Source organism: Cyprinodon variegatus, unplaced genomic scaffold (assembly GCF_000732505.1).
Source record: "Cyprinodon variegatus isolate N-32 unplaced genomic scaffold, C_variegatus-1.0 Scaffold371, whole genome shotgun sequence".
NCBI lineage: Eukaryota > Metazoa > Chordata > Actinopteri > Cyprinodontiformes > Cyprinodontidae > Cyprinodon > Cyprinodon variegatus.
Window position 1 is genome coordinate 16,019 of NW_015150824.1, and position 23,220 is coordinate 39,238.

The window sequence follows — 23,220 nt, forward strand, 5'->3', positions numbered from 1 at the left end:
CTTTCCAAAAATGAGAACATTATAGACCACCGTGAGCATCTTCATGGCGTCTTCAGTCAAAGGCTTTAGCTTACTACAACTTTTAATTTGAATTTATGTAAAATAAAAGAAAAAGTCTCCCTATCTTATCAGCCTGTGTTTACATGTATATGTTTACCTGCGAGTGGAGGACAGAGAGGAGCCTGTAGTATTCCTTCAGCTCCTGATGAAGCGACGCACAGAAGCTCTGGAAGGTTTAAAAAAAAAGGAGGGGTTAAAAAAAAAGAACAGACTGAGCATAAAAACGGTAGATATGACAAACACACCTGTCCCACCAATCCAAAGGCCCGGTCGAGGGTTCTGGCGTCGGTGTACTTCCTGACTTTGTTGTGGAGCCAGCCAAGTTCAGCCAGTCTGCTGCTGATGTCTCTGAGGGACTTGCATACCACCACCTTGTGAAGGAAAGCATTCATTACATATATATTACAAACTTGATAATTTCTTTTTTTATTTTATCCAATTCGTACCAAGAAGAAAATACTAGAAAATAGTTTGAATAGTATCCAAGAAGATATTATGCTCTTACAGAAGTGCATCCAAAAACCTAGATATGAAACATCAAAAAAAACAATCTGTACTGTACTGTTTTTTTAAGCCCCAAAGAAATTAGAAAAAAACAAAACAAAAAGCAATTAGCATTTGCAGCTAAAAGAAACTATTACTAGTTTCAGGGAAAATAAATAACTGATGATGGGTATATTTCCCTCTCCCCTTGTTGAAACATTGTGTCAAATGCCTATGAAATAGCTGAACTATTGACTTTAAAGGAAGGGGAACTCTGGGCCAGTGGATGAGCAAAGTTCCTGCTATCATCTTGCAGATTGCAGGTGTCGTTTTTTAGCATAAGGCTTCTGAATGTTAACACATGGCATCTACTGGAATCACTTTCTCACAACATTTCATCTCCATGCTTCTATGAGAAGCAGCTGTATTAGTGGCCTATCTAAGCAAAATCAACAGCAGATTTGTCAGTATTTGAACTTGCCTCCCATTTGCATTCACTTGATTGGACTTCTTAGTTCCCAACAATGTGAAAAACAACAACATACCTCTAGAAAGAAATGTCTTCAGAATGGACTTTTTAGAGGTGCATTACTGTTGTGTTGTCAAAAAGAAATCGGAGTAAAACTCAAATCTGATTATTTGTAGAAAAACTCAACAGTTAGAGTTTCCCAATTTAACAGGAGAACTGGATTGCAACTGGATTCAAAATAGAACTAGAAACTTTGTTTTCCTATTTTTTTCCCTTTGAAGATGTAAATGTTTCTAAAACAAAACACTTTCCTTTCTACAGCACTTAAAGTGATGGCATTCAAAAGTTTATGAAACATCTACACTGAAAAACATGCTTCAGGACACAGACATGTTCTGGCACATCCCTTAAGGCAGGTATCCTTGGAAACTAGAGTGTCCTACCCTGCTTATGTGGTTTTAACCTGCTGTAATGTTAAAGCTATGAAAATAAACAATCAGGAATATACTGATGAAGGTTCTCAGTCATCCAGGTCATAGTTTTTTGAATTTTTTACGGAATCAGGAATATAATACAATTTAAGATACAATAAAATTACAAATTGAGACCTAAAATCCTTTAAAATATGGGATTGTTAAATATGAGCAGCTGTCTTGAAATTACTGCTGTGTCCATCATTCAGCCAATGTACCCAGAATGCCCACTAAGCAGCATCAGCGTGGTTTCCCGGCAAGATAATGGTTTACATTTAATGAGGCATTAAATTTTCAGCAGCTTAACAAATCCTTTTATCTGGGAAGCTTTACAGAGAGGTCATGCAGGAGAAAAAAAAAAAAAACACTCCAAAATATCTCTGACCTCGACTAAATTATTTGAAGCTCCTTTGGGAATGTGTCCTGATGGAGCTTATCGACCAGAAACCTATGTTTAGTCCAAGTGAGAGAAAACAGAGCAACTCCCACCTGAAGCCTTTGCATCAAACAGAATAGAATTCAACTTTGTCATTACAATGTCACAAGTACAGAGTAATAAAATTAACTCTCTGCATTTAATCCATCCCCTTGGGGAGCAGTGGGCTGCCATTGTGCGGCCCCCTAGGGAGCAGTGTGGGGTTAAGGGTCTTGTTCAGGGTCCCAGACTGTGGGCTGTGGGAGTCATGTTTGAACTAAGAACATCTAAATTTCAAGCGCAAAGCCCTAACCAGTAGGCCTCCACTCCCCCAAGGTACATTGATCAGCTGTAGTGCTATAAATGGCAATGATCTTATCCCAACGTCTTTTCACACATTAGTTATCAAGACGCTCGACGATTAGTTCAGGAAATTCCCCTTCAGTGGTTTCTTGAAAAGTTTTCGTACCTTGTTGTCTATTTTGTAGCAGTTATCCTGGGCGTTCATCTTGACGAACTTGCCATCGATTCCCTGGAAGACGAAGAGGATGTCCCGAACCAACGCTGCTTCGCTAACCTCACCTGCAGCGGAAGAAGATGGTTGGTCAAAGGTGGAGTTTAACAAACATTTGGAGGTTATGCCACTTTCTCACATAAATTGATTTTAATTCGACTATAAAGAAGTAAAGACAGGTCTAAACAACTAAAGATGATTCAAATGTCTGAGTAAAGCATGTTTAAATTGATAAAATCATGTTTTTTTATTTATCATAGTCTAAAGTCATTTAGAATCCATAAACTATTTTACTTTTCTTATCCTGCAATAACAAGTGGGCCACGCAGAGACCTTCTGAGCACATGCATGCAAAACAATGCACTACTACTTTTCACTTTCACTATTTTCACAAGAGTGGAAGTGGTGGATTCAACAACTAAATGAGTGACATTAATAAATGTACATGTTAATTAGCAGCCCAATAACTGTTTTCACTTCTTTTTTTTGTCCTTTCACATTACTCACTGGCTGGATCTCCATCTCTGTGAGGACGGACCGCTCTGGTGGTTGGCACTTGTGGACAAAGGGATGGTCTGGTCGTGGGCGGAGCCATGATGGTAGATGGGGAGGAGCTAATGGGTAGAGTCCAGGCTAACCGTGAGCCCAGAGACTGAGTGCCTGCAGCTGCAGATTGGGGGGGTTGACTGCAAAAGACAGAACATGGCACTGGTTTGTACTCGCACTGATCTGGTTGGATTACTTTGTGATCTGGTTCTATATGGTGATGAATTTGTCTCAATATTATTCAATCAAATAACAAAAACGTGTCTTAATCAAAATAATTATGGACGAAATTTTGGAGTTTTAAATGGAATATATATTTTAATGGAATATTTTGGAAAAACCAGGACAAAAACTCACAATGACAAAAAGTTTTTTCAAAGCATAAATTGAAAAAATGTGTTCCAAAAGTTTTGACAAAATGAAAGCAAAATGAAAAAATGCATAATAGCTGTTTTTACGTTAGTAAAAAAAAAAAAGGAAGAACTTTTGATTTTATCTTTGAATTTATAGCTTATCCATCCACTGATGCAGCTCTCCAAAATTGTAGCTTACTGCAGACAGGGGGCCTCCGATTGGTCAGCTCTACCTCCGCTCTACAATATGCATATTTCCTGTTTGGCATCTTACCAGCTTGTTTTGTTTGTATGACCGCAATTGCGGAAAACGACTCGTGAAGATGGACCTCTGTTGTTGGACAAACTTGCCCCTTCCTCACCGCTGAGGCCGTATCTAGACCCACAGCTAGTTTGTGATTGTCCCTCTTACGTCGTGGTGTGGAATAACATAGCATAGCGTAGACCACGCTTCAATATTAAGCATAAATCCAAAATGTCTACATCATACCTGCGACAAGCTCAATGTGACACACTGCTGCGGGATTAAAACCAGCCCTTAAGAGTGTGATTCCTCTGTAGTTGGAACACACCCTCTGGTCCCCTTTTTTAAATAGGTGGACCACCCGGGGAACGGCCCCAGTATATATTTATTTATTCAAACTCACTCTTTTATTCTTGCAAATGATACAAAATGTGTTTACTAGATGTGAATGTTTAGTAAAACCAAATTTTAGAAAACCCCTCTGAATTTTAAAGCAGCTCATGGCAACTTTGTTTATGGCTTTTTTTGGTTTCTTCATTCAATCATAAACGCACTATATCTACAAATGTAACCAAAAAATGTAGTCGACCAACATTACCCCTCCTACATTTTATTACATTTTTTTTTGCAGAAGCAGACTTTATTTTTTCAAGCTTTCTGATTTTATTTAAACCAGAGTTGTTTTTTTTTCAATGTTTAGTTTGAAACATGTCATCCATCTGCATGATTAAACCCATATAACTTACTTTTCTGATTTTTTTTAAATCTTCATACAAAACTAAATTTGGATATAAGGTTTCCTGGCACTAAAAAGGAAATACATTTTATACAGTTTTGGACTTGTGTTCAACACATGGCTTTATACGGGGCGGAGTGAATTCCACGTTTATGCTACATGTCAAAAATATAATAATCGAAAGTGAGCCATCAAGCTCTCATTTTTAGTTGTTTTTTTCAGTTATGTTTACTGCAAAAGACAAACAAAAAATATCATAAATCATATTTATCAGATTTATTTATGATCATTTATTTTGGTTTTGGGTCAATAAACAAAAAAAACAATAATACTACAGTGGTTTTTATCGTTTGGTTTCAAACGAGCTGCCTGAATAAACACTGACCCTGATGAACTGATAAATAAGAGGCAGATGGATGGAAGAGGATGGTCCACTTTGCATCATTAAGCTGTAGCTATATGTTTTGCAATTGAAAGCCTTAATGTCGCCATTCCCCAATTTGAAGGTGAACTCAGAGTTTTTACTGGTCACATTTAAGCTGAAGGACTCCTGCATCATTAATGAGAGCAAATGGAGGTGAAATGGCCTTCTGACGCCTCATAAACCTTTGTTTATAGCAGCTAAGGCTAAAGGGTGAGATTGTGTTCTGGAGCTAATTGGTGCTTGTCGCATCTTGCAAAGGGGACTTTTATAGAAACATCAGATTAACAGCCTTGTCCTACTGAAAGCCTCTAAAGTGGGACTACTAAATCCCAGCTGATGGTGATACAGGTATACTGATAACAGCCAAGTTAGTTTAAACATTTAACTTCCTCCCTTTTTTTGTGTACTCATGGAAATGATTTGTGAAAACTCACCCAGCCAGCAGCGACTGCGGCGTCGGAGTGGGGCCATTTAAGGTGTAGACTCCTAGGCTGGAAATTCCACTGGTCCCAACACTTCCAGACAAAGCAGCGCTCCGTTCTCCATAGCCCAGGGCCAAGCTCTGGGGTCGGGTGCAGTAGAATGGGGTAGAGTGGGCGTCCCTGGGGAGGGCCTGGGCAAAAAGTGCCCCATAGTTTCCAACCTGAGGAGGACAGTTGAAGCTATAAAAATTCATTTCCATCAGATGAGCAAAATCACATCTTAAAGCTGTGTTTCTCCTACCCTGCCGGAAGGTTTGCGGGGGTCTTCAGAGAGGCTGAGCAGCAGATACAGAACTGACCAGCGGTGCTTAAGGATACCCTGAAAACCAGAGGAAAAATGTTTACACAATGGCTTGCAAAAGTTTTTAATATTCACACATTAGAACCACAACCTTTGATTTAAGCCCCATTTACATTGAAACCACTTCATAAAACTGACCAAAGGATCCAACTGCCATAAGAAATCTCCTCAGTATGATTGGATTTGCATCTTAAAAAAACAGATCTGGTTCTTTTCAGGATTTTTTATTAGCAGCAGGGGCAGGGGTGTATTGTTTAGTAAATGCTACACCCCATATCTTTCTTTCACCAACTTATAATTATATATCTCCGCCCTCTTCAAAGAGATGTTGCGCTGATCCACCCTTGCCAAAATGCACAGGTCCAGCAATGCTGCATTTTGTTTGGTGAAACAAAGTGTTTTTCTTACAAATATATGCAAAAAAGGAGATAAATGTGTTTAAAAACACATTTTCAGTATCCGTTATGCTCAATATAAGTCTGATTATTTGACTAATTTCAGGGTATTTTTAAACATTTCAGCCTAACCAGTGTTTGTTGTGAAATGCCCTGGACAGAGCAGAAAAAAGTGCATAAGGGAAGAAAAAAATAGAACATAGAAACTCTCTGATTATTTTGCAAATCGATTAATCTGTGGATTAATTTTTTGATTAATTTATTAATAATCGGATAGCCAAAGGTTCCCTGAAAGAAGACATTTTATGAAATAAAAAAAATCTAAACAGGTGAAACTCAAACTTTTCCATTTAAAGAGTTCTGGATAGAGTATATTGTAGTTTTTTAAATCTTAAATGCAAAATATAGTTTTTTTTAATTGACAGATGAAAAATATTTTTCTATCTCAAATACACAATGGTCATATATTTTTTCATAATTTTGGTGTAACTACTGCTCTAAGTGGGTTTCTCTGTCAGCTAAAGGAATGTTTTACAGTCTCTCTACTCCGCTAACGATTAACCGATTACTAAATTAGTTGGGAGATTATTTAAATAATTGATTAATCCAATGAATTGTTTCAGCTGTTTAATATAGACCAAAACACACCTTTTTAGTGGTTTCTAAAAAACAAAAAACAAAATAAAAATTCCAATTGAACAAAGGTTTGCAAACTGGTCAGCTTCTGACCTACAAAATAGTACCGGAGTTGAGTCATGACCAAAACTAGTAGTCGAATTTACAAACATTTCTACAAAATCAATAATCTACAGGTTTATTAAAACAACAGACAGCATCAACAACCAAGGGACTTAATTGTTTCCATGTTTAAGTGATGCTTTCATATCTTTAATTTCTTCAACATAAATATTTATCGTTTAGTTTAATTTCTGTAGCGGATCCTGTCAACCTTGCTGGTCAAAGATTCCAACTTTGGGGAATCATCTATATCTTGTTCTAAAACATACATGTTCTACTAATTTAATAAACAAACATCATCTAATGTGTAGGAAATATTTTCCAGCCATAAAATCCAGTAATTATGAGCAACCTTTGGGGGTTTAATGTGACTAAATGAGAATAAGTTAAAGGGAAATTATTGCATTTACAAGGGACTATAAATAAATCCACCAGTTTGAGATGTAGGATCATAGCTTTCTGCAAAAAAAAAAAAAAACACAATAGAAAACACAAACCTGCGTCTGAAGCTTTCTGTGCAGCTCTGAGAAAAGAGCGGCATCTGCTTCTCTCCTCTGCCGCAACACTGCAAAGGGAACAAAAAGCTACAGTTAGCCGGGGAGGGGTCCACAGATAAACCTATCACAACCAGTCATAATGTTTCCCTTATGTTTTTGTTTTCAACTGGAATTTTGTAGATTTAAAGAAACTTTATTTAAACGTATAATTTAACATCCATTAGAAATCAGTAACGTCCATTCATTGCAGTCTTTGAAGTGTGGAGCTATTTCTGTTTTATTATCAGAGCAGAGCCTCGAATCAATGCGTTCCCGTTCACTGTGCCTCATCAGCTACTCTACAAGTCCACTGGGATTAGAGGCTATGGTTCAATATTTGTTTTCCTATAGCTGTTTCAGCACAATCTTAAGGATATAGCATGGATTTATAGTGTGCTATGCTGTCACATCTGATGCCAAGTACCATATGGATGCTATGATTCAGGGCAGTGATGGCCTAGTGGTTAGAGCAGTGCGCTTGTGCTTTGAGAAGGGTGCAAGTACCCATTAATATCCCCACAGCCTGCACTCTGGGTCCCTGAGCAAGACCCTTAACCCCACACTGCTCCCCAGGTGCTGCACAATGGCAGCCTGCTGCTCCCCAAGGGGCTGGGTAAAATGCAGAGGTGAATTTCTCCAATGTGAGATCAATGAAGTTAAATTATTGTTATGATTTGAGGAATGCTAGCGCTTGGCATGCAGCCCACATCATAAATGCATTTTTATTCAATAACGTTCCAAGTGATGAACTTACTTTCCTTCTTGATCTTCTCTGACACCAGGAACTCGTCTCGCTCAATGGTGGGGGCATAGTTGCTGCCAATGACTCGCACAGCATACTGAAACTGATGCGCCACTTCCGCTGTAGAAACACACAACCAGTCACTGAACAGCAGCATTTCACCCCTTCAGAAAAGTTCATTACTTAAAGGTAGATGCTTCAACAATCCTTATTTTGCTTTTTGAGCAAAACAAAGGTGGTCATTCTGGTGTGCTTTGTATCATATTACTGCAAAAACCAACTGTGCTTGAGATGAAGCCCACAAAGGAGGCTGTAAATGTTCCTTCAAGATTTTCTAGAAAAGAGCTGAATATATGCTTCCTTAAACTACACTTTACCGACCAGATCTTAACTCAACCATGATTTAACTGGAGACACATCCTCTAAAAAGTTCAGTATTTGTCTTGTCAATCCTCTATAGGACATTATTAATTCTAAAAACAAAGACCTTTCAGCCTAAGTTATGTTTTCATATAGATTTGTTTAATTATTTAATATTTTTAAGGATTTAGAGTAATCAGAACAGAGTGGATTTGATCCAGAGCTGAGCTTAATTCAATCAAATCATTATTAAAACATAAAAAATATGAAAACAAAAACAACAAATTAAGAACAGAGTAAATGTTTGGGCAGGAATATTTTTTTCCCTCATTCGTTAAATTCAAACAAACGTCACAAAGAGGCTCAAGCAAACTATGGAGGAGCTGCAGAAACCCAATGTCCGAGTCCGACCTTTATGTATTATTCAATCCTGAATAATAGTTGGGCAAAGAAAACCGCTCAAAGTTATGTAGAGACACATGAGACATTGGGAAGAATGTATTCAACTCAGAAAAAATCAAAATGTAAGTTTCTTGTTTAATACAAAAATCACTGTGGACGCAAACCAGACCACACCTTCCTTACAGTGAAACAAGGTGTTGGCAGCATCATGATGTGGGGATGCATTTATTCACCAGGGTCAGGGAGGGTCATCAGAGTAGACGAAAAGAAGGGTGCAAACAACTTTAGAAAAGAGCAAAGTTTCACCTTCCAACTGCATGACAATCAGTTGGAAGTACACAGCCTGAGCTAAGAGGGAAATCCTAACATTACAGCTTTTGCATGCTTTGCAATGGCTCCAAAACTCAGGATTTAAATACCGATCTTCTCTAAACCACTTATAAATGTTCCACCACTTCACAAATATGCACTACTCAAATAAAACTGATGAAAGATTTCAGTTGCAACTTTATTAAATGTAAATATTTCTATGGGTTCTATGCCATGATGACATCTGATGTGGGATATCTGCCTCCCTGCAGGGGCCTGCAGATAGCAGCATGCAAATACATCCAGACTGGGTGCACGTTTTCCTTTAATCTGCCTGATCGCTCTAAATTATTAATAATTGTACTGGTTAATGGATTAACCTTCAAACCATCCCATCAGCATTCAGGGCATTAAATTACACCAACATCTGGGATGCGGGATTGGGAACGAGACCTCTACGTGTCCCTACTAACCAAAATATTATATATTAAAAACATAATTATTAAATTAACGTTTTTATTTAAGAATAGCTAAGTATTACAAGAGTTCCTCTTGGCTGATCTCCGGGAGCTTAAACGGTTTTATGCCGCTACAGCGGAAAGAGTTCAGCGTCGAAAACCTTAAATTATTCATGGTCAGTGACAGGTCGGGCAAAGAAAATCATGCCGAAACTTCCGGTTTATATTGACGAATTGTTTGATGTATTTGTTGTGTGATTATGATACATACAGATAAATATATTGTTTGTTAAAACAAAATTACAATTTTTACAATGGGAGTTTCCTTCTAAAAGCTCCGGTATGATAAGAAGGCGGTCAAGCTAGCGGTAACTGACGTACCTTCGCTTTTCCCTGTGATCCTGCAGCACAGGCTCTGCAACAGAACATTGGGAGATTTCTGGTCCAGACTCGCCATAGTGTCCGTGGATATCGTGTTTATTGCTCCCTAAATAATATAAACGTTAGATGGATGTGAACTAACTGCAGCCTCCCAATTCTAGCAACGCCATTTTGACTAAGAGGGTCATGCTAGCATGGCGCAGAAAGAATGAGACCGGATCCTTTCAAAATAAGAGCACAGACGTCAGATCATAGTACCATAGGTACGGAAGAGGATTAGGGCCACTGAAAAAACAAAGAAAAAACAGAATTCTGATTTCAATCTCAGAATTCTAACTTTTTTCTCAGAATTCTGACTTTAATCTCAGAATTCTGATTTTAATCTCAGAATTTTTAAACCACTGCAGACGTCAGATCATAGTACTATAGCTACGAAAGAGGATTAGGGCCACTGGAAAAAAATAAATAAATAAATTCTGATTTTTTTTCTCAGAATTCTAACTTTTTTCTCAGAATTCTGACTGTAATCTCAGAATTCTGACTTTTGATCCGAACACATTGGTGAAAAATGACGGAATTAGGTGACTTTTTACGTGCCCGAGGGGTCCTCGGTGATGCTATTTCATTAATAGAAGAGCAATGGGTGATTAAAACATGATAGCTAGTTAGGTCTCTAAAACAGACATGGCTACGGCTTGATGCTAACATGTTTGTTAGCTGTCAGTCTCTAAAACAGACATGGCTACGGCTTGATGCTAACATGTTTGTTAGCTGTCAAAATTCAGTCAGAATTCTGAGACTAAAGTCAGAATTCTGAGAAAAAAGTCAGAATTCTCCATTTTTCCCATATTAAACTGAAATAAAATTAAAAAATCAGTTAACTTTGATTATTTTTTCAGTGGCCCTAATCCTCTTGCGTACATAGGGCCCAACATTAACAGGCATAATTGAAAAATTCTGTCCAATAAAATTACAAGAAAACAGAATTAACACTGCATAAAATGCTTCAAGATTTTATTTTTTATAAAATGACAGAATAAATTATTGGAATTGATTCCAAACAAATGCTCAACATTTAAATAAACTGGCTCTACTGCAAGACATATTGAATCAATTAATGATACACTAAAAATTGCACTCAAAATTCTAACTTAAAACGATCTTTAAACAGTTTTCCTCAAACAAATAAAATTAAAACTTAGCAAAATGTCTTGTGTCTTATATCATTTATAGAACCTTTTTTTTTCCAAACATGTCAGAAATGGTTGGAATAAGATCTGCACAAACCGTCCCTGATATTGTTATGAGGGAAGGTTTATGTTTCATTGATTTTATTGTCTGTTTAGTTCAATGACCTTGGTAGGTTTTATTTTGAAGGGAATAACAAGAAGTAGTTGGTGCTTTATTACTAAACTTTACAAGTGATTCATCTGAACCCGCCGAAAGCGTATCGAAGGAACAGAGGACGGACTTTTTAACGAAAATACTTCCCCCTTGAAACAAGGTAGATTTGTCTTTAGTTCCACTATGATCTTGAGCCACAAAAATTTGTTTACAATTTCTAGCTAGTAACAGAATATTGCATGTAAAATATCAAACCACTAATATAATAAATTATTATAAAAAATTAAAGCAACATTAGTTTAATGGGTTTCGAATTAGCAAAAGTAATACTTATTCAAAAGTGTATGAGAATATTTTAAACTAATCTTAATTAGTAGCATTTCACATTCCTTGTAAAATATTTGTGCATGATTGCTTCAATTTTGTGTTGTTAGCATCAAGAGCTTAGTTAATTATTAAACTCCAAATTAAAGAAAGTTGAATGGCTATGGATTGAGTTTGAAGGTTATATAATATGTATGACAAATGCATTAGTACAGCCATTATTGATATAAAGCATATATGGTCTAATATTTCATAAAAAAGGGTATTGTTTCTTTAAATCATGTTTTATTTCATTTGTTTTTTCTTTTAACCAAACATGGAAAATAAATCAATCAATCAGTCACTTTATTTTGGTAAATTGTCCCATTAAACAGAGGAAACAACAAAACAAAACAAACAAACAAAACAACAACAACAACAACAATAAACAAACCCACATTTGCCAAAAAATGAATGTTTTTTAATTGTACAGAATGTTTCAGGAGTAGGGCAACATATTTCCCTGATAAATGCACTTAATGATCCGATTTTTAGTAGTATTAAAGATGGGACCTATGGAGAGAAGATGCAGCTTTTATGTGAAATAATCAGAAACCAAATTATCAACCCAGCTGTGCAGTGAAATAATTGTCCTTGTTTTTGTACTACACTAAATTTCACATCATTAGCAAAATTGTTTATATAATAGTTTAATTAGTGTTATTTAATAGTTTAACAGTGCACATCACCTTGAACTCCCCATCCTCATTGTTAAGCATAGCAGGGGCAGTATCATGCTACGGGGAAGTTTCCAGTTAACAGGGTCAGGAAGGAAAATGATTATCCTCTAAAATCTGGTTTTTGGTCATTAATGATAAGCAAAATTTTCATAAGATATCATTCAGTAAATAAACGAATAAAAAACACAAAGTACACATTGAGTTAATCTTACCTTGATTTTTATGGCAAATAGATTTATAATTTTATTTGAGACTCAGTTTATATAATCTATCTAGATGAAGACAGCTACATTTGCATATTGTACATCTATTAAAAACTGAGCAATCTGTTCTAAGCATCTATTTGTATGCTGATAATTCATGTTTACAGCCAATGAAATCTCAGATATTTGGTTTGTCATAAAATTAGGCTATTACTCAATACCATTTAAAATCAAGAGACCATGAAAAGTGTAGAACAAGCAATCATTTTATAGTTTGTATAAAATGCAGGAAGATTTGTGTGCTGTCGCTCTTACTAGTTTTTTCGCAGCCATAAAAGTCAGGGCAGCCTAGATAATAATAGATCACTTAATGCCTTGATTTCTATGGCCATACAAGCATTATGAGGATGGTGATTTTATTACCAGTAGGACATTTAATGTGCCCACACAGCCAAAAATAATAGCTCTTCATTGATATTTAAATTAAAGTAATCCAGGGATTCCCTGAAGGGCTTTTATTTTCAAATACTGTCTTCAGTCTTTACAACGTTATAAAAATAGGAGTAAAAATTATTTTGCCAGTAGTTTAAGCAGTATATTAGGAGGTATTTGCTTAAAAAAATATAAATTCAATTGTTATATTTAATTTGAAATATTTAATTTCTATATAAAATATACTTTGTGTAATTCACCTATATAAATGACTTTTTCTCTTATATTCTGATTTATAGAGATGCACCTGTAGGTGGACATCCCAACAAATCGATAGGCTGTAATTAACTGAAACAACTAATCAATGACCCGCCGAAAACGATAGAGCGCGCATGCGCCCCAACCCCGGCCAGAGGCACCACCTGGCTCCGCGTGACGTACATGACAGAAAATCTGCTTTGGCCGCTGCGCGAGACTAGAGGATTATCAGTGCACGCGCTCAGGTAGAGGGGAGCGGAGGACAGCTGACTTTCTCTGGGTACAGCTCACTAATAGACGCTCCCCTTTCAGCTTCATCCCAATACTTCACAATCTTCTTCCAGTCTCCAAAGGTGAGAACAGGTCTACTGTGTCGGAAGCGGGATTTTTGGGACCAAGCCCTATTTCTACTTAAAAGAAAACAAGCCTGAGAGAAGAAGACATGGACAGAGAAAGACACATGAAGAGAAAAGCGACTACAGAGAGGAAATAAGCTTCACACGATCACAAGGCGAAGAGTCTGCAGAGGGAATAGGAGCAGGATGGGGATGGATTTCAGCACCCTTCGGACTCTCATCAACCGATATGTAAGTTTTTACGCATTTAATGCAGATTACAAACCCAACCAATAGAAAAACATAAAACTCGGATGGTGTCGGCTTCTGTGGACACACTTTACTCGAGGATTAAGTTTCACTCGTGGGTGAAAACACGCACCGTTTAAGCCTTATTATTCTAAACAAGATAACAACTCTTTGTATCCATCCACAGTTGAAATAAACTTAAAAAAACAACAACTATGCATTAAATCTAAAGTATAATGTAACAATTTTCAAACCGGCTTTGATGTCCTCTGTTTATTCAATCCATAATACCAATTGTCTTAGTCTAGAAACCATTTAAAGAGTTGCAGCTATAATGCACCTTTTTGAGTTTGATTAAAAATCAAATAATACTTTATGCACCCTGCTTTGGTACATGAATGTATGGTAGAGGATTAGGGCCACTGGGGAAAAAAAAGTTAATTTATTTTTAAATATTATTTCTGTTTATCATGGGGGGAAAAAAAGAATTCAGAATTCTGACTTTTTTTTCTCAGAATTCTGACTTTAATCGCAGAATTCTGACTTTAATCTCAGATTTATAACTTTAATCTCAGAATTTTGACTTTTTCCTCAGATTTCTGACTTTTTTCTGCAGATTTCTGACTTTTTTCCTCAGATTTCTGACTTTTTTTCCTCAGATTTCTGACTTTAATCGCAGAATTCTGACTTTAATCACAGAATTCTGACTTTAATCTCAGATTTCTGACTTTAATCTCAGATTTCTGACTTTTTTTCTCAGATTTCTGACTTTAATCTCAGAATTTTAATGTAGATGGGCACCATGAAGGAAGAGATGTGGGAGCACTCAGCTTCACTGACAAAGATTTGAGTTGTTTGGGAGGGCCAGCAACACATGGGTGGAAAATGACGGAATTGGGCGACTTTCTAAGTGCCCGATGGGTCCTCTGTGATGCTATTTCATAAATAGAAGAGAAGAAGGAGATTAAAACAAGAGAGCTAGTTTAGTCCCTAAAGCAGACATGGCTACGGCTTGATGGTAACCTGTCAGAATTCAGTCAGAATTCTGAGATTAAAGTCAGAATTCTGAGATTTAAGTCCAAATTCTGACTTTTTTCTTACATTATACAGAAATAAAATAAAAAAATCAGTTAACTTTTTACTTTTTTTTCTGTGGCCCTAATCCTCTTCCGTACGAATGAAAGTATAATCATGTCGTTTGCTTATTTTTTGTTAGATTTTAAACTACTGCATAAAGGGCAGTTTACTAAAGAGTTGCAAAACAGAAACCCCCGAACAACTAGAATACATCACCCCCACTGTCAAGCACGGTATTGGAAAAATCATGCTGTGGGGATGCTTCAACTTTAAATACATAAAGAGCTATGGCTAATGAGGTATAAAAAAAATTGTCAGTAGTTATGAGAACCTAGACTGAGCAAATCAACACATAATATTAGAATTGTTGATTTATTTTAGGAATTTAATTCAACTTCTGTTAAAGAAAAATAATGGGACAATTTTCTATTTATGTCCCAGAGTTATCAGTGCAAACATTTTTTCAGTGCCCTGGTTCTGTTATTTTCCTCTTGCGTGCCGTACTAGACATGCTTTAGGACAAACTGTTACATTTGCAAGCAAAGGAGGTACTGTGAACGCTATTTTGGTGTTTTAATAACTAAAGGGTGGAGTCATCCAACCAGTTACAGTCTATCATGACAGGACATGCTTGTGCTCCATTATCACTCGGTTGTTTTGGCCCTTTCAGAGTCAAGCAAATCTACAAATGGGAGCAGTCACATGAATTATGTAATCCAGTTGTTTTCTTCCTGCCAGTCAAATCAATGGACAGAGGTGGAGCAGCCAGCCTTCATGGATGCGGGTTACATTAGACTCCAGTGTAATGCGTCTGACAGTAATCCAAAAAGAGCAAGCTCTTTTAAAACGAAGAGCCGTAGAGGTCTCTTACCCCGGCTTCATGCTCACCCGAGGCTTAGACACAGCCTCCCAACTGTTGCAACTAGCTGATTAAATAAAATCCCTGCTGTGTGCAGGCTGAAATGGAGCCAGACACATGCAAAGTGGGGGTAGTGAGTGATAGGATGTGGGATGCTGATTAGCTCTGCCTGTAATTGGTTCTGCCGTGGAGGTTAGGATAAAACAAAACAGATTGCATTGCAGCAAATTTTCAGAATACCTTTCCATTAGTCAGTGATGGGGGTTTTATGAGTCATCCAGTCAATACTGGGAACTGTGGGTAATATGGAGGGCTCTGAGCACTTCTGGAAAATTATACTTTATTTAAAAAGCAATAAGATGTCAATTTACTAAAGAGATCGAAGGGATTTCTAGGGGTTTCTAGGTACTTTAAAATAATTTCTTCCCTGGTAATCCTTTACAAACAAGCAGTTTAAGTTAGCCGTGGGGGAATATGAGATTCTTATTGTATGATAAAGTAAACATAGCGTTCCTCTCAGCTTTTTGTTGAGAGGTTTAGTTATTATATTATCACTTTATTACCAATCTAAAAAAAAAATGTAGCAGATAATCAAATTTCTTTAATTTTACACTTAACGGTAAGAGTTATTCTCATTGCCTCTAGAAAAATACAACACAGTGATTACTATAATCTTTTAGTAATATTCCCTTAGAATAGAGGTTATCATGATGCTATAATTCCAAACTTGATTTTGATACNCAAGCACGGTATTGGAAAAATCATGCTGTGGGGATGCTTCAACTTTAAATACATAAAGAGCTATGGCTAATGAGGTATAAAAAAATTGTAAGTAGTTATGAGAACTTAGACTGAGCAAATCAACACATAATATTAGAATTGTTGATTTATTTTAGGAATTTAATTCAACTTCTGTTAAAGAAAAATAATGGGACAATTTTCTATTTATGTCCCAGAGTTATCAGTGCAAACATTTTTTCAGTGCCCTGGTTCTGTTATTTTCCTCTTGCGTGCCGTACTAGACATGCTTTAGGACAAACTGTTACATTTGCAAGCAAAGGAGGTACTGTGAACGCTATTTTGGTGTTTTAATAACTAAAGGGTGGAGTCATCCAACCAGTTACAGTCTATCATGACAGGACATGCTTGTGCTCCATTATCACTCGGTTGTTTTGGCCCTTTCAGAGTCAAGCAAATCTACAAATGGGAGCAGTCACATGAATTATGTAATCCAGTTGTTTTCTTCCTGCCAGTCAAATCAATGGACAGAGGTGGAGCAGCCAGCCTTCATGGATGCGGGTTACATTAGACTCCAGTGTAATGCGTCTGACAGTAATCCAAAAAGAGCAAGCTCTTCTGAAACGAAGAGCCGTAGAGGTCTCTTACCCCGGCTTCATGCTCACCCGAGGCTTAGACACAGCCTCCCAACTGTTGCAACTAGCTGATTAAATAAAATCCCTGCTGTGTGCAGGCTGAAATGGAGCCAGACACATGCAAAGTGGGGGTAGTGAGTGATAGGATGTGGGATGCTGATTAGCTCTGCCTGTAATTGGTTCTGCCGTGGAGGTTAGGATAAAACAAAACAGATTGCATTGCAGCAAATTTTCAGAATACCTTTCCATTAGTCAGTGATGGGGGTTTTATGAGTCATCCAGTCAATACTGGGAACTGTGGGTAATATGGAGGGCTCTGAGCACTTCTGGAAAATTATACTTTATTTAAAAAGCAATAAGATGTCAATTTACTAAAGAGATCGAAGGGATTTCTAGGGGTTTCTAGGTACTTTAAAATAATTTCTTCCCTGGTAATCCTTTACAAACAAGCAGTTTAAGTTAGCCGTGGGGGAATATGAGATTCTTATTGTATGATAAAGTAAACATAGCGTTCCTCTCAGCTTTTTGTTGAGAGGTTTAGTTATTATATTATCACTTTATTACCAATCTAAAAAAAAAATGTAGCAGATAATCAAATTTCTTTAATTTTACACTTAACGGTAAGAGTTATTCTCATTGCCTCTAGAAAAATACAACACAGTGATTACTATAATCTTTTAGTAATATTCCCTTAGAATAGAGGTTATCATGATGCTATAATTCCAAACTTGATTTTGATACCCTCGATTTTTAATATTATATAACAAAAAAAAGCCAAAATAAGTAAGGGCATAAAAACATATATTAACATGCAATTTTAAAATGAAACATTCTTTCTCAACTGAATCACAGATTCTATTATTTAAGTAATTGTGCAAATACATGCAAAATAAATAACCCAAATATAAAACAAATCAACAGTATTTTTAGGTAGAAATAATTTACATTTAATGTGAAAATAATCTAAAATCTATAAATAGAAAAAATATGCAAGCAACATTTCTTTTTTTTTTTTTTAGCAATGATACCATGCCAAATTGGTATGAACACCTTTTGCAGTATTGATATTTTTGACAACCCACCTTACAGTCAAATAGTCGTCGCTCCAGCGGAATAATAGTACTCTAGTATTTCCTAGACCGGCTTTAAAACAAAGTTATGTTCTAATGGGACATTTTTCAGCAAGTTTTAAATCCTTGTTTAACCTTGGCATTATAAGCTGATTTTAATTGCGTTTTTTCTTTTCAAAGCAGTCTGCATCCCTACATTTTTATGCAGTGAAGTTGAAACTTGTCTGGTGTAGCCAGAGATATCAGGCGTGACTGATCTTCTCCTGCAGTAAAACCAGGATTTCACAATAGTGGAGCAATAAAACGAACTAAATTAGATGTAATAAGAAAATACCTTGTTGAACTTTAGGAGTTAAAACGTAACCTGAGATGCATCTGGTGATCACCAAGCCTGTAATATTACCACTAAAGAGAAAAAAAATCCATGTTTAGAAGCGAGTGAGAGGTTAGTGCTGTCAATCCATATAAGAGTGGAATGGATATTAAATGGGTTGAATACAGAAGAAAATAAGAGAGAATTCAGGCTGTGATGATGTGGATGATCCAAACACACCTGGTTAGTCATTTCTCAGTTATACAGAGCCATCTTCATGTGGTCCTAAAAGCCTCCTCTGATGCTGCCACTTCCGATTAGTTTGATAGCAGAGGACGTTATGTAAGCCAGTAGCTCACTTTAAAATTGTGACTCTCAGAGCTGCAAAGTTTCGTGGTTGTCTCCTGTGTTCAGGCTGGAGGAGACCAGAATGTGTTCACTGTAGCATGTCGAGCCGCTGCACTTCTTCACAAAGCACGAAGCTGCGCTTGTTCCTTCTTCGTGTTAGTTTCTATTTTTTATAAATTAGTCAGAGAGTTTTCAAAGAGCTACATAAGTGCTGGAATTTGCTTTTGTTTTTTTCACTCCAGTTGCAAACGTTGTGAAAATAGTTATCAATAAACTATAACAAATTTAATAATCTTGAAGATTAGGATAATTGCATCTATCTAGGTTTTCTATTATGTTAATTGTGTTATTACCTCCGTTTTGAATTTTATACATGTGCATCCCTATGAATTTGATATGCATCAAGTGTTTAAACTACCATTAAATCAGTTATCGGGGCTTTTGATAGGTGTCACGTCCAAATGGAAACAAAAGATTAACAAATCAACAATAGCATGTCTGCAATGTCTGCAAAGGGAAGCTTGAATTGCTTTAAGATTTCCTGTTAAAGGGCCACTCTTACTTTGAACTTGATCAAACATAAGAGATCAGGACAAGCAGAGGACATGGCTCCCTAGATAATCACCCACTGGTCACTCAAACAGCGTGGGTTGGTTTAGTCCAGGGTCTTAAATTAATTTTAAACGTCACTTTGGTCTGAGAGGAGAACTTTGAAACAGCCTGCTCCATTTTCTCTTCAGCGCAGGTGAGAATCTACTGAGTCACTGGTTAAGCAGTGTGATAACACAAGACATTGGACAGTTTTAGCTGTATCTTTGCCACATTGTAGCTATCATACAAGAAAAACACAAGTTTTTTAAATGAAAAAAAAAAAAGTAATAAGGATTAATTTGCTTATCGTTTAATTCTTTTTTAGATTAATAATCGGATAGCCAAAGATTCTTTAAAGAACACTTTTTATGAAATTAAACCAGGTGAAACTCAAACTTTTCCACTTGGGGGGTTCTAGATAGAGAATACTGACAGCCTTTTTTTTAATGCAAAACTGTTTATATAGTTTTTCACAGTCTTGAACTGCTCTAAGTGGGTTGCCCTGTCAGCTAAAGGCACTCTTTACAGTCTCGACACTCCAGTAAACAATCGGTTACTAAATTAGTTGCCAATTATTTCAATAATTGATTAATCACAATTAATTAGATTAGTTGTTTAAGTCCTAGTTTGGACATAGTTTTCTACCACACTTCTTCCTTCCACTTAACCTTCCATTGATATGCTTGGATCCAGCACTAAAGTTCTTGTTTTTTGGATTACTCCTCTTCATTGAAGCACTAAAATAAATCATTTCTCATAGCTAAGTGAGACCGATCTGGTTCTCCTTATACCTATAGCTGTTTCTACTTTTGCATAAATATACAAAAAATATTCTGTTGTGAAATAAACCCTAACATATTGATTGATTGATTGACTTTATTGATCTCACATCTCTTCTTCTTTCTTCCTTTCTTATAGTTATTTCACAGGGTTTCAAATAGTTATTGCACATTAAACATTGCACAAGTTATTGCCGTTGTAGTGTTGCATTGTAGAGTAGTTGCAACAGACTGAACTGGAGCTGATCAGCTCCAGTTCAGTCTGTTGCAGAAGGTGGAAGGTGTTGTCCATGATGGATGTAAGTTTGGACAGCATCCTCATCTCAGCTGCTTCCACCACTGAGTCCAGAGTGCATCCTTAGGACAGAAACAGTCTTTCTCTCCAGTTTGTTCAGTCTCTTTCTGTCCCGCTCTGCGCTGCCAGGGGCCCAGTAGACAACAGAGTAAAGGAGGGCTGATTCCACCACAGAGTCATAGAAGGTTTTAAGCAGGGGCCTGCTCACTCCAAAGGACCTCAGCCCCCTCAGGAGGTGGATGTGGCTCTGGCCCTTCTTATACAGGACATCGTTGTTATGAGTCCAGTCCAATTTGTTATTGACATGAATATCCAAGTATTCGAAACTCACTACGGCCTTTGGTATTTTGGGTCTTTTGTTTCACGTTATTTTACATTCACTCTGCTTAGTATCAGTTCCTCTAAAAAAATCATAAACTGCTATTTTTAAAAATGCTAGATGTCAAATCATATGAAGCATAACAGGGAAAGGGTGGGCCTGTTAACAAGTTGGAGATAAAGTACACTGTAAAAAAAAATCATTCTGAGGAAAAAGCTGAAGCAAATCCTGATATATATATATATATATATATATATATATATATATATATATATATATATATGGCTAAAAAGATTTTCAGCAGTTTAGTATCCTGGTGAAAATAACAACATTTACGATAAAAATATTTTCTTCTAACTAACAGGTGGAATATCTGTAGACCTGGGAGGATGAAAAATGTTGACTTTTCTTTTGGTTTATAACAGAAATATTATGCCTTTTAACATTTTTTTAAAAGAGAGACCTAATCTCTTAGTAACTTCTGCAATGTTTTAACAAAGTATTGAATTAATCACAGCCTCAAACTTTCTATATAGATTACATGTCTTGTTTTTTTTTTTTTTTTATGTGGAAAAAAAAAAACAACGAAGTTAATTAAAACATGGGAAAAAAAAACCTACATTGATGCCTATTTAATTATCGGCTGTTCCAATAAAATAAATGTCAGCGGTTTTACTAAACTGTTTAAAATAAATTGGATTAGCTGATTAAGTGTTTTAATGTTACAGTTATTTTCCCTTAATCTGATCCCGTGTTGCTGGACTTGTTGGTCTGATTTTTTGCTTTCTTTTTTATGTTCTGTTTTGTGTGATGTGATTATAAAAACTTCAAAACATTAATCAGAAGGCAGACTAACTTAGAAATGTTATTAACAGTTCTTAAAAAAAGCTAAGTTATGATATGTTAATGTTTTAATAACGCTTTATTTGTTTGGATAACAAATTCAATTCCAGTTTTTGCAGTTTGGAGTGTTTATACACTCTTATGTACAGTAGCCTAATTTTTGCTTTTCTCTAACCTCCCTGCTGTCGTTTCTTATCTTATCTGCCTTTTGTATGGCTGTGTGTTTACGTATGACGATTCTGGATCCAACAAAAATGAGTAACAGAAAAATATCTCCGTTAATGCATCAAAATTATTTTCTTTCTGTTATCTGACTTGCACATAAATGCCTTCAAAGTGCTTGCTGTTGCTTGTCGTTGATGGACCAAAGGTAGTCGGAGCCACTAGTTTTAATGTATTTGAGGTATTGAACTTACCTTCTAGCATTTGATCTATTAATCATGACAAGCCCCAAACAAGGAACAATCAGCTAATTTTACAGATCTATTGACTGCTACTTTCTCCCTTTATTTTGCCTTGATGCTGAAGTGTTATAAAATGCAACATTTGACTATAGGGGGAAAGAAATGAAAGGGCTTTGAAGGAGAATTAGTCATCATATTGTTAAATTAACAAAGAATGAGATTTATCGTTAAAAACAAAACTTAGTCGTCATTAGCTGCCTTAGAATTAATCAGACACAACGCCATCTGTCAGGCTGATAAATTGAATCTCTGTTGCACAGCAAAGCAAAAGAAAAGCACAATGCACTTGAGTTCAATAGATATGCCTATTTAGTCTACACACAATTTCAAAGGGCTAATGTGAAACAAGGCGCAATGATGGTGATTTATTTACATCAAAGCTGCAATGATTTTCTGATTAAATCTGGTAAACTGTAGTCGGACATTTATTTCCATCACCGCTCTCAGCTGCAAGTTCACCATTAGCTAAATAAGCAGAGTGATGGCCTTGGTTGTTGCATAAAGAGATCATTGGCAGTGACTCTGCAGGTTGGGTTTGCTGCATGCAGAAGGACAGAAGTTGTCCACCTTTAATATGTTTGTTTAATTCCTTTACAGTTGAACTGAAATCTCAGAATTAAGAGGTACTACAGTTAAGTACACACTTGCCTCTTATTTTTTATTTATTTTTCATTAAAATGAAATAAGCTTAAAGGTATAGTGGAGGATGTTATTTTTCCAGGTGGATCATGAAAATAAGTGGTCCTCCTAATTGTCAATCATTCTGGTGATATGTTTGCATGAGGCCGTCCTTCGTGCTTGTTCCCATTTTCACTTACCGGTGGTGAGTCTGACAAATCTTCTTTTGGAAAGTAAGCTCTTATGAGCGATGCAAACAGCAACTTTTAAACAGAGCGTGCACGAGGAGAAATGGGCTCATGTTTAATAGGTGTTCCCTCTCGGGAGCGGGTACAGGGTTGTGCATAAGCATTTTTTTTTAAGTGCAAAATTTCGCTAAAATCCTCCACTGCACCTTTAAGTTTGAGCATGTGAGCCATCCCATTGTCAAAAGCTCACACTCAGGATTAGTTAGATCACCATGAAGATATCAAGAATGCAATGGAGAAAATATGATGTAACAATACCAGGGCATCCCAGAGTGTCGGTCCTTTATGTTTAGGTTAGGAGGTTATAGGTTACATGAAATGTGGAAAAAAAACTACTG

General features: G+C 36.4%; 2 protein-coding genes across 7 annotated transcripts in view; one reads left to right on the forward strand and one right to left on the reverse strand.

The window, feature by feature from the left end:
• The window catches only part of tubgcp3 (tubulin gamma complex associated protein 3), a 22,035-nt gene extending 12,034 nt beyond the window's left edge, over positions 1–10,001 (reverse strand). For both annotated transcript variants that reach the window (XM_015386574.1, XM_015386573.1), the window contains exons 1-9: positions 9,822–10,001; positions 7,924–8,031; positions 7,131–7,198; positions 5,441–5,518; positions 5,152–5,360; positions 2,922–3,100; positions 2,370–2,482; positions 306–431; positions 158–226 (exon numbers count right to left, since the gene is read on the reverse strand). In XM_015386574.1, the coding sequence (XP_015242060.1) occupies positions 158–226; positions 306–431; positions 2,370–2,482; positions 2,922–3,100; positions 5,152–5,360; positions 5,441–5,518; positions 7,131–7,198; positions 7,924–8,031; positions 9,822–9,897 (1,026 nt within the window). In that variant the 5' untranslated portion in view covers positions 9,898–10,001. The remainder of the gene's footprint in view (positions 1–157; positions 227–305; positions 432–2,369; positions 2,483–2,921; positions 3,101–5,151; positions 5,361–5,440; positions 5,519–7,130; positions 7,199–7,923; positions 8,032–9,821) is intronic.
• Positions 10,002–13,326: 3,325 nt separating this feature from the next.
• The window catches only part of atp11a (ATPase, class VI, type 11A), a 57,081-nt gene continuing 47,187 nt past the window's right edge, over positions 13,327–23,220 (forward strand). For all 5 annotated transcript variants that reach the window (XM_015386560.1, XM_015386561.1, XM_015386562.1 and 2 more), the window contains exon 1: positions 13,327–13,688. In XM_015386560.1, coding sequence (XP_015242046.1) covers positions 13,644–13,688 — 45 coding nt within the window. In that variant the 5' untranslated portion in view covers positions 13,327–13,643. The remainder of the gene's footprint in view (positions 13,689–23,220) is intronic.